At 39.8% G+C, this 11,925-nt stretch overlaps 1 protein-coding gene across 1 annotated transcript in view; it reads right to left on the reverse strand.

Moving 5' to 3' along the window:
• FOCAD (focadhesin) overlaps positions 1–11,925 on the reverse strand; it is a 282,657-nt gene that overhangs the window by 266,711 nt on the left and 4,021 nt on the right. Inside the window, exons 2-3 of the mRNA XM_006881273.1 lie at positions 9,755–9,829; positions 6,243–6,397 (exon numbers count right to left, since the gene is read on the reverse strand). Of these exons, the coding sequence (XP_006881335.1) occupies positions 6,243–6,397; positions 9,755–9,829 (230 nt within the window). The remainder of the gene's footprint in view (positions 1–6,242; positions 6,398–9,754; positions 9,830–11,925) is intronic.

Genomic DNA, 11,925 nt, shown 5'->3' on the forward strand with positions numbered 1-11,925 from the left:
AAAAAAAATAATCAAATGTTCTGGGATTCTCATTCTTGTCAGAGTTAGCTACAGTTTGTTGTGATCCACACAGCCCAATGCTTTTGCATAATCAATAAAACACAGCAATTTAAAGTTAAAAAAAAAAATAAGTATGTTCTCTTCGACACTGACACTTTACTCATTTAACCCATTTCCCTTTATCTGCCAGAGCAAAACAGACCCAATCTCTCTTTGAAAATTGTTTCAAAGTTAGAGTTTGGTTAGCTGAGGCTGAGGGATCCTTTTTACACAAGTCTTAGTCTATAATACATTAAACTGGATCTCCTCAAAGTATGTGTTAGAATCCTAACCTCTATACCTGGGGATATAATCCTATTTAGAAATGGGGATTTTGTTGTTAACAAAGTCAAAGTCAAGTAGGTAGTCTCAAAATATGATCATTTTTGAGTTATAAAAAGAGAAGAGTATTATTGTGTGCTGTTGAATAGATTTCAACTCTATGATAGAGGAGAACTAACTCACAGTATTCCCAAACTACAATATTTATGGAAGATCTTTGGGTCTTTTTGCCCACAGAGCAGCTGGTTTCTGTTAACAGCCAAGTGGGACTTTTTGAGAGCTGACTGGACACAGAGATACATATTCATGGGGAAAGAGATGTCATGTGAGGATCCTAGGGAACCACGAAATGCCAAGAAAGTGGACTCAGGTGGTCCAGTTGTAAGGCATTCAGCCACCAGTCCAAAGGCAAGGGGTTCAAATCCAACAGCTGCTCTGCAGGAGAAAGATGGGCAATCTCTTCTTTTGTGATTTACATCCTCTGAAAACCTGCTGGAGGGTCAGCTATGAATTGGTTCCAACTCGACAACATATAACAACAACAATAACTACCAGAAAGTAAGAACAAGGCCAACATCTTGATTTGGATGCCTAACCAATAAAACTCTGAGGAAATAAATTTCTGTTCCTTAAAGTTACACACCAGTGAGAGCTAGTCCACAACAGCATCTAGTCCTCCAGTCGGCAAAGATGTCATCCACACATCACAAGGACGGCCACAGCCTCCTGAGCCAGGCCTGGTACCACCCAAAGCCCTCTACTGGATCCGTCAGAGCAAGGCGCCCCCCCACCCCTGTCTTGAGTGGGCCAGGATGAGCTGAAATGATTCAAAAATTCTCTCCAGAAAAGTCAAGAAAACAACAGTCCTGAGTCATGGCACAGTGTATGAGATGATGCAAAGGAAGTCTCAATTTTCACTGGCCCTAAGATCCAAAATCTAGATTTTCCCATGAGAAAGACTATGGATCAATTAAAATTGCATGGCTTCCAAAATAATACAAAGCAGGGAAGGGGGGGGGCAATTGGCTAAATTATAAAAAATATAGTAATTAAAATCAACCATAGAACAACAACTATCTTTATCTAGGAAAAACTAAGATTCCTGAAAAGGATATTTTAGTCCACTTTAAGCATATTAAGTCACAAATAAAGAAGGGATCTTAACACTAGATTAGAATTTACGGGTGATTCTAAGAATTAATAAAAAAATGTTGGAGGTCTGAGTTCACCTACAGTCACCAAGTAAGAAAGGCTTGGCAAGCTACTTCATTCATTCCAGCCACCAAAAGTCCTACGAAGAACGGCTCTACTGTAACACGGGATCCCCATGATTAGAATCGACTGGAGAGCGATTGGTTATTTCATTGCATTAGATTAATGATCGGATTGTTTACTAAGCTCATTACAAAATTATATGAAGGAAAAGTAAACACAGCAGAGGCAAAGAGAAGATAAACGGGAAATGAAAGGCTTCCAGGTTTGATGCTTTAATGTGTGGGAGGAAAAGGCTTCTTTTTAAAACATCAAAGAGCTACAGTGTGGTTGAATCCTGGCTTGGGAGAGTTCTGTATACTCATTTGTCTTCTAAGCACCAAAAAAGAGCTCCATTTCTTTAGAAGCACTTTGCCATTATAACAGTAACATGTGTTCACTGGGCACTATTCTTAAGTCATTGGAGCCATCTTGATGTAAACACAGGACTCTTACAATGGAAGATTTTGTTACAAAGACTTCAACATAATCAACTAATATTAAGAGGGGAGGGAGGAGAATACAGCCGACCAAAAGCAAAGATGAGAAGGCAGGGAAATCAGACAACAGGGCACGTGGAATGGAAACGTGGATCATTGGTACAATGCGGGGATTGTTACCAACAACACGCTGCACCAACTTTCACTTAAAGCTCATTAAAATAGCTTTTAAAAAGAAGGACAGATTGTCCTAGACAGCAAAGTGTTTGGTGTCTCTCTTCTGGTTATGAGTTACAAATTCAGAAAGATTTTGTGGTTTTAGAGAAAAATACAAGACTGGGGTGGGGGAGGGGAAAAAGAAAGAAGGCTCCCTGGAAACAGCAAAAAGACTTACGAATATTTAAGACATAAAGAGACACACACATCCAGGTAATTCCGTCAGTCTCAGGTAAGAGTTGACTGAGCAATGGCATCAGTGGTGATACAGATCCTAAAGCTTCATCAAATCCATCACAGCAATACTCTGACACTCAGCTGCAGGTCAAAGCACGCTAACTAAACTGTCTTCAGCCCACCAATTCTGTCTTCCTTGAGCCTTGAAGGAAACTCCATAAACAGATACTTCTTAGATTCTTCTCCTGCCAAATAAAGATGCTAAATAGCATGTGGCACCTACTTCCTAAACAACATGCCTCTGGAAACTCTATCGATTTCAATAAATGGCAATAGTTACAGAAAGGCGTCAGGCCTTTTATTCATAGGGCCGCTATGAGTTGTGCTCAACTTGACAAAAATCAACAACAACAAACAGCACAGAAAAGCTTCAACAATAGGATATGAGATAAATACAGTTTCTAATAGTTTGCTAGTCATTTCCTACAAGAAATCAAAGTAATTAAAGCTTCCCAAGGAACAGGATCATTTTTAAAAAGAAGAACCTGAGAGAGAAAAATATTCTCATTATCTTAAATCATAATTCCAAATAATTATCAGAATCATTCTCAACGACTGATCCTCACTCCGTGATCAAAAGACTCAGAGTCCCATAGCTTTAATCAGAATTCAGAATGTCTAATATCCTATGTAAAATTTCATACAAGGCAGATGTTACAGACTTTAATAATTTAATATTTTTTATAAAAAAAAAATGCCGTTAATTCCACACTAATGAGGATGCATCGATTACATGTGCCTTTCCTGTTTAGAAGCGCAAAAGGCTTACAATGCAAACGCTAGCCTAGTTGTATCTACAGTAAACCCACCTACCAAGCATGTTTTTAAATGAAGGTGGGGGAAACCATCGAGCCCAAATTACAGGCTGTCATGACACCTCAGTATCAAAAACTGAATACCTGGTTCCACAGGAGAGGAAGGTTGTTATTCACAACACCGTTACTAAGCAACTGTAACAATGGGTGCGAGCAGTGCAGAAGCAGAGCAGTTAAGAAAGGAAAAACACTAATGAAATAAAAACTGGAAACTTCTTGTTTTGGGTCACTTTATCTTAAGATAAAGTCAATGTTTAACCAAAAAATAAAAAAAGTACAAACAAAAACCATTTAAACGCAAAGGAGGCAAAGCCTTAAAGGGCAGGGAAAGCATTCACTCTTGTTTGTCTCACTCATTTCTGGTTTAGTTCATTTCTTCGAAACTCACATTAATCTAGTGATAGTCATTTCCTTAGTGTGGTTCCTTGTGGTCCCTTTCTTGGCTTTACCCTCCCTAGGGAAATTTTTTCTTCCAACTGATTTACTGATTAAAAGAACGTTTTAGAGCCCTTAAATCCATGTCTTTGTTTACAGAAGCTATAAAAACTCACTGGCAATTGTTTCATGTTGCCTCGGCTTTGAACTGAAAACACTGGTGGACATCAAAATACTGTATTCCTTTGAAGAGAACAGTCTCTCAAACAGAGCCAAACACTTTCCCAGCCACTCCCTCAAGTTTAGACAACCAGAGTTTTGCAAATGTCAAGTCTTTTTCAGAATTAGACTACACAATGTTGCAGGCTCTAGACCACGTTTTCTAAACTGTGGGCTGAGTTTTAAAGAAGAGGTGGGGGTGCAGGGAGCCAGACATGAGCCATGGGACTTTCACAGACAAGACCTGCAAAGGAGTAAGGAACAGGTTACAAAACTAGGACAAATGGTCTTTGCCTTCCCTTTTTCCTAACCGCTTCTTACGTGAGGTACAATCCTCCAGAGCTCCCGACAGCCCCTTCTCTGAAGATCCACTCTACAGTGGGCTGCTGCTCATTCTCATTCATTCACTGTTCTCATTCTCTCTCCCTCTTCTTCACATTTTCTCTGCTCCTCTTTCAAAATCTAAAGGAAACTAAACTAGCACACAAACAAGATGAAAACATTTTAGAGTTGTATCTCTAAATCAAAGATGAGTGATCACCATGTGGTCCTGTTGACAAGGTACTTTTCTATTTTAACGAATGTTTAGGCTTTAAAACGAGAAGCACAGAAACTCAGGTACTAGGCACGGCTGACCTAAAAGTATCTCAGCCAAGAATACAGCAGTGAAAGCTATTCCTCCTTTCAGACAGAGACGGTTTCCTAACACACATGGCTTCTTCCTCAGCATTTGGAAGATGAGCTCTCTGGGTCTGTTTGCTATTAGCTGCTTTTCTTTAATTTGATTCTCATTTTCCTTTACTCTTTAAAAAAAACAAAACAAAACAGAAAGAGTGCAAAGTATAGTCTTTGTAATCACTACAAACCACAGAGTTGGGCTACTTGGGGTGGGGGGGGGGAACCTAAATCAAGAAATTTGTTTCCTGACACAGAAAAAATTAGCATCACTGGTGTTAGCAATAAAGAAAACTTGAATCTTATGTAACACATTTTATGATCAAACTGATTAAAAACTTAAATTAGCTTGCTTCAGGGTCCACTCAATCTACATTAGTCTGCAGCTAATAATTTAGACAGCATGAACATTCTCAAAAAAGGAACTTCAAGTACACCCCCCCCTTAGATCCTTCCATTATTAAAGTTATATTTGATTATGGTAACATTCAAGGCTTTCTCCTACGTCTTGGACATATTTCAAAAGAACCTTAAATGTGAGCGGTCAATCATATGTGTAAGATTATTCATAGAAGCATTGTCTGTAATTGGAAGAGATTACAAACAATAGGAAAATAGTAAATTAAAGCAAGACCAAACAATAGTATATTGTACTGCTGGGGAAATCTTTATATATTTTATGGAATAATGTCTAAGATCATTTCTAACTAAAGAATGCAAGATAAATCATACTATGTGCAGTGAGCAACAATTTCTAGTTTTAAAACCATAAAAATTCAGACATATATCTTTTTGGGTTATGCATGTATACAATATCACAGTTGTTGTTATATATCGTCCAGTCAGAAAAACCCAGAGCTGACCCTCCAGTGTGTTTCCAGATGCAGTAACTGCAGGGGAGAAGCAGACCCTCCAGTGTAGTTTGCAGATGCAGTAAACTGCATGGGAGAAAACGAATTCTCTTTCCTCATTCTCCCACAGAGCTGCAGGTAGGTTCAAACCGCGTGCTTTCTGCCCGCCCTCCTTCCTTCATTGCTGTCAAGTTGGAATGAACTCATAATTGACCCTCAGTGGGATTTCTGAGGCTGTAAATTGCAGGAGAGGCGACTGCAGTGTCAACAGTGGATCTGAACTGCCCGAGAGGTGCTGCTTTTGGTTTTGCAGCACAGTTCTCCTGGGACTAAGCCTCGAGAACTCCCTACTTGACCCTTAAAAATATGTTCTTTGGTCTTACAGAACATCTTCCCTGGGACTTAGCCGCCAGAGCTCCCTACTTGACCTTTAATATCATGTAAACTCCACTCACTTTGAAATAAGTCAATCAACCCCTACTTATAAAATAATTCATCACAAACACCTTTACTTGTGTGTTGCATGTGCCGGCTTGAAAGGCATCAAGACTCCTCTTGCACTAACGCAAGGCTAAATGTGACTCATATACTCCTGTTCCGACCCACCTACAAATCCCTACAGTTAGGAACAGGTCTCATTTTGTATCCCAAGCATTGCCTATATAGTAAGTGACCACAAATTCCAACACTTCAGAGTTTAAATCAGCATAGTTACATCAAAATATGAAATAACGACTGCTTAACATCCTAGGAAAACAACTGGCAAATAAGATGAATGTGGAGCCTGAATAGCAAATTAGTGACTTTCTCTCCAGACAAACCGATCAAGCTGAGAGGAGTACCTGGTAGAGGGAATCAGGTTGAGGATCCCATTGAGGACATAGCTGAACTCTGCATGGTCCTGAGCAACAAGAGCCACCAAGCCCTCACAGCAGGCTGTCCGAACCACCCCATTGTCGCTGCAACACTTCTCCCACAGCAAGTTCAAAGCCGGAGTCTGAAAGGCAACCAGTGGTTAAAAGAGGTTTCAATGAGGAACACACACATACATACACAAATATACACACACACACACACACATCAACTACTGGCCAAAGCATAATTCATTCACGGTCGGCCAACTTTCCTATACAGAAATGAGGCTGCTGTCGTTCCCTGGACTGATGTCCGTTTTCAAGAGCAATAATGGATATGTCCTGATGTGATGTCTCTCTCTCACCTAGTATCTCAGATGTAAAACAAGGCAGGCTGTGAGGGGAGGGATGACTAGAGTTCAAGTGACACAACAATATCAATGGAAGGGTCAACACTGAACTCAGACTCTAGCTTATTTCTTTAACCAAGCAATTTTAGTGAGATACAAGCAATATTAGGATATTGTTGTTGTTGTTGATTGCCTTCAACTCAAGCACGACTCACAGAGACCCTGTGAACAGAAGGCCTGAAGCTCTCTACAACTATCAACCAGACACTAGGATAATAGTTATACTAATTAGAATACTAAATTAGGATATTAGTTATACTAATTCTTTTTTTTTCTTATTTTTTTTTTACTTTATTATTTGTGTGAGTGTACCGTCAAATCAGATTTGACTGGTACAGGAGGAGATTGTCCCTCCTTCCCCAGCAGAGCATCTGGTGGATTCGAACCGTGCGCCTCTGGAATTGTAGTTGCAGCTCCTTGCCACTAGGCCACCAGAGCTCCCCTAGTTATACCAATTCTAACTTATTCTTCAAAGCAAGGAGGCCAGCAGCATTTTCTGAAATTTCCTGCTCTTCCATCATCAAGCTCTCCCATGCACGCCCCCCTTGCTCATCCACCGACCATGCATGTCCCTGCCCCACAACTACCGAACTCAGGTTTGGGTCCAGAGAGAAGGAAAAAAGACTGCAGACAATGAGCAAACTGCTAACTCTTCAACTACCAGCAAAAGTCTAGGCATGATCTCCTCATCCCCATGCACTAAATCTGTTTTCTTTGATAGAAGCACCGAAGGGCATATAAATACACAGAAGTTCTTCATCCTGAAAAGCCCTACAAGACCAGGAGTTCAGACAAAACTGTCTTACAGGAAGTACAACCACAGTGCTCCCGAGAGGATGCTGAAACTTCATCGTTCTTTTTTTAGGCATATTTTCAAGGGGAACAAGACCCTGGAGAGACAGAGATCACACTGGGAAAAGGAGAGGGTCAGCAAAGGGGGGGACAACCCTTGATGAAATGGACTGACACAGTGACTACCTCAGTGAGACTGAGCATGGCTAAGGTGATGAGGATGGCACAGGATAGGGCGAAGGTTAGATCCGCTGTTCATACAGTCGTGAGGAGTCCTAACTAGCTCCACGCGCCTAATAACAGAAGTTCTCCTAACTATCACAAGATATTTGATTTAAAAAAAAATACCCTGTTAGTGATGTGAATGTATATGTTCAATCCATTTACACTTACATACAGTGTCATTTCTTTATCTCTTTTCAAAAAATACAAATGCGCTTTCTACGAAGATGGCGCCGAAAGCGAAGAAGGAAGCCCCTGCCCCTCCCAAAACTGAAGCCAAAGCAAAGGCATTGAAGGCCAAGAAGGCGTCCTGAAGGGCGTCCACAGCCAAAAAAAAAGAAGATCCGCACGTCACCCACGTTCTGGCAGCCTAAGACGCTGAGACTCCGAAGGCAGCCCAAATACCCCCGGAAGAGTGCTCCCAGGAGAAACAAGCTTGACCACTATGCCATCATCAAATTTCCCCTGACCACTGAGTTAGCTATGAAGAAGACAGAAGATAACAACATACTTGTGTTCATTGTGAATGTCAAGGCCAATAAGCACCAAATTAAACAAGCTGTAAAGAAGCTCTATGACATTGATGTGGCCAAGGTCAACACTTTGATTAGGCCTGATGGAGAGAAGAAGGCCTATGTTCGACTTGCTCCTGATTATGATGCTTTGGATGTTGCCAACAAAATTGGGATCATCTAAACTGAGTCCAGCGGGCTAATTCTAAATGTAATAAATTTTTCTCACCATAAAAAAAAAAAATACAAATGCATATAATGAAGTTATTTTCTTCTCCCTGACATGACTTAAATAGGGAATCATATCATTTGGAGAAATAATAGGGAAAAAAAGACTCTCACAACTCAAAGAATAAAAGAAAGAGTGGAAATTGGCCTCGTATTGTGGCCACTTTCCCACTGGCCTTGGCTCTAAGAACTTCTTGGAATCCCACTATTAAAGGAATAATACAGTTACCAGTCATCGCTGCAGGAAGGAAAGATTTATATTCCATTTCTCCTCTTAACTGAGAAGAAAATTTATTCACCTGTATGAACACTTTCAAGGGCTCTAAATGTCATTTCTCCATTACTGCATCAGAAAACAAAAATAAGCCAATGGTTGCCACAGGTAATGGTGGGACCTCATGCAAGTAGGCATTCATTTATTAAAAGAGGAAACACTTCGTTGCAGAGATTTGATATCCAATAAATCCTGGCAGTCAAGTAAAACCACTAGATCTTTTCAGAGTCTATAATGTGATTACAGATAGGATAAAGATCAGGATTCTCAGGAAACCTAGTTTGACTGCATACAAACACCAAATAAAGGCCAATTATTATGTCCCTACATTTACTTCAAAGCATTAATAGAAGCTGTAAAAACTTGAAACTGAAGTAGCTAATCAAGGGAATGTGATAGAATGAAAATAATTTCTTTTTCTCTCTCTTGGGGGAAACTTCCCCCCTTATGTTCATCTTTTATGTTCTTCTGATAGAGTATTTCTTTAAGTATCCCTCTTAAGCAAGTTCCCAATCAGCCTGTCAAAATTTACACTTCTGGTCAACCAAAATCCAACTGGTGTAACTCAGTAAGCAAGACTCTTAATTGGGACACTAGGCTACCCTGTGCAAGAATAGTTCCTCTAGTTCCTACTGTTAATACATGACCTTCCCAACTTAGAATTCACATCCAGAGCTGGCCTGAAGGATGAGAAATCGTCTACACTCAAAGGTGCAATGTCCACTGTCTCTGTTAACCAAAAGGATTACCTCAGAGGCAATCCTTTCAACCTTCTCTAAAGCTTATCTCCTCTCATCCTACCTCTGCAATTTATCATCAATAGTGTAAAGAATTCTCCCCTTGTCCCCTCCATATATCATTCATGAAGCCTGTTGTAGCAAACTTAAAAATTTGAATGCATGCTATAAAGAGATGGCACAAGAATCAAGGAGGGGCAGGAGCAGAAAGCAGTTTAAAAAATTCCTTTTGATGACTATCAATCTACGAGGAAACGAGAAGCACATATGTGCTCCAGCTTGTAGAAGCATCGAACAGAACTAAATCACAGTATTAAACACAGACCTGGCTTGTTGATTGGTGGATCTTTTCTGAATAACCATTTTCTTTTAGAACTGCAGCAATAAGATGACCAACAGCCTTAATGAAAAAGAAACAAAATGAATTAATATACTCACTCTGAGGTTGCCTCCAAACAGTGTTTTTTAAGTTAACCAATATCAATACTGATTGATATGAATGTGAGTATGCCAGGCAAGACACTCAAAATTAATAATATTTCCCCCAAATACGTGCTATGTAACAGGCACTGCATAGGCACTCTACACGCATAATTTCTAAACTTCCTAACAACCCAACAGATAATCATTATTATCCCAGGTTACCAATAAATACACTTAAGTTATACCCCAAAGAAACCATAACCGCCACCCAAGCAGATATATGCACACCCATGTTTATTGCAGGTTTATTTGCAATAGCAAAGAGTTGGAAACAACCCAAGTGCCCATCAACAAACGAACGGAAAGAGAAGCTGTGGTATAGTCACACAATGGAATACTACGCTGTATTGAAAAACAAGAAACTCATGCAATATTATTCAAAATGGGTGACCCTGGAGGACATTATGCCAAATGAAATATCTCAGTCACAAAAGGACAAATACTGCATAGTGCCACTGTTGTAAAACAGGTATGACATCAGAGTTGGGAGGAACCTAAGAGGGGATAAATTTGTATACTTCATTGAAACAGATGAGGGAGAGAACTGTTTAGGAGGAATATATGATTAGGTATTATTGTCATGACAGGAGTCCAGAATAAAAGATGCACAGTGGAGTGGACTTGGATGAGGGAGAGATTGTATAACAATAAGAGAAATTTTTTTTTAACTTTTCAAAGAGAACAGTGAATTGGGGGAGGGATGGGCAGGGAGGAAATGTGCAACAATGAATGAATGGAAATCCAAAGTCTCTGTAAACTTTCATTAAAATAAAAAAAAATTTAAAAAGAAAAATGCCAGATTTTCCACTCAAATTGCTGTCACTTGACACTCAAAAGTCATTGCCATCAAGTCTATATTGATTCACAGTGACCTTGGATTTCTGAGACCGGAAATCTTAATGGGAGGAAAATGCCCATATTTTTCCCCCCTAGAGGAGCTGCTGGTGGCTTTGAACTGCTCAAGATGTGCAGCCTTTGCGTTAGGAGGGCAAATGCTCTGTATTATTCTGCCAAAGCTACCCTGCTGTCACTCGGCATTAGACAGTAATTTGAGATTGCTTAATCCATTAAACATGAGACAAACCAAAAGCCCCAGTTTTTTAAAATCAACTTTGTACCCAAATGAAATGGGGCATGCTTCCTAATGCCATTCATGAAAATGGCAACAACTCTGATCTTGGTGACAACAGCTCACACGAATCTGAAACACAACCCTTTCCCTCCTCTAGACTCATTTATGTTGACTCCTTCATTATGTTCTCATAGGTGTTCACTCTCTAGTAAGTGTTCAGTTTCTAAATTTCTCTCTGAAAAAGTTCCCAAATCCTGTCTTAGCCGAAGAACTCAAAATTCATCTCAAGACTCTAACAGGAATGTTGACTACATCAATCCACAAATCTGATTATTCCTTCCCTCTTTGTTTCGTTCTACTGAGTCTTCAGCTCTACCGAGTACTATTATCTTAGAGCCAGTAGACTAGAAACAGCGACAATTATTCTGAATACGCTGTTGTTGTTACGTGCCATTGAGTTCGAAGTGACTCACAGCTGACCCTCTAGTGGGATTTCAGAGGTCACAAATCCAATGGGAGGAGAATGCCCATCTTTCTCCGACAGAGCAGCTACTGGATTTAAATCACTTGCCTTGGGGTTGGCAGTGCAACTTCTTACCACTAGGCCTCTGGGTCTGGCTGTTGCAGAACTATTCATTATAGACTTGGGACTAATGTATTTACAAAAAGTTGTTACTCTTACAAAGTCTACAGAGAACAAATAAAAACACAGAACCTGTTCCTTCCTCATTTCTTTTTCTATTTCAAATGTTAAATCAGTATATGGCCGCAATGTTTGAGGGTATCAGATATGCCACATAAGTCACCAATTTACATACCTATTAAGTTCAGATTAATGTACTGCTTCTTATCTCCTGGTAAGAGGGCTAATAAGAAGACTTGAGGGCCATGAACAGCCTGAATATATGTATACAAAATATGTTGTTGTTGTTGTTGTTGTT

Source organism: Elephantulus edwardii, unplaced genomic scaffold, assembly GCF_000299155.1.
Source record: "Elephantulus edwardii isolate Elephantulus edwardi_28Jun2011 unplaced genomic scaffold, EleEdw1.0 scaffold00014, whole genome shotgun sequence".
In the NCBI taxonomy this organism is placed as follows: Eukaryota; Metazoa; Chordata; class Mammalia; order Macroscelidea; family Macroscelididae; genus Elephantulus; species Elephantulus edwardii.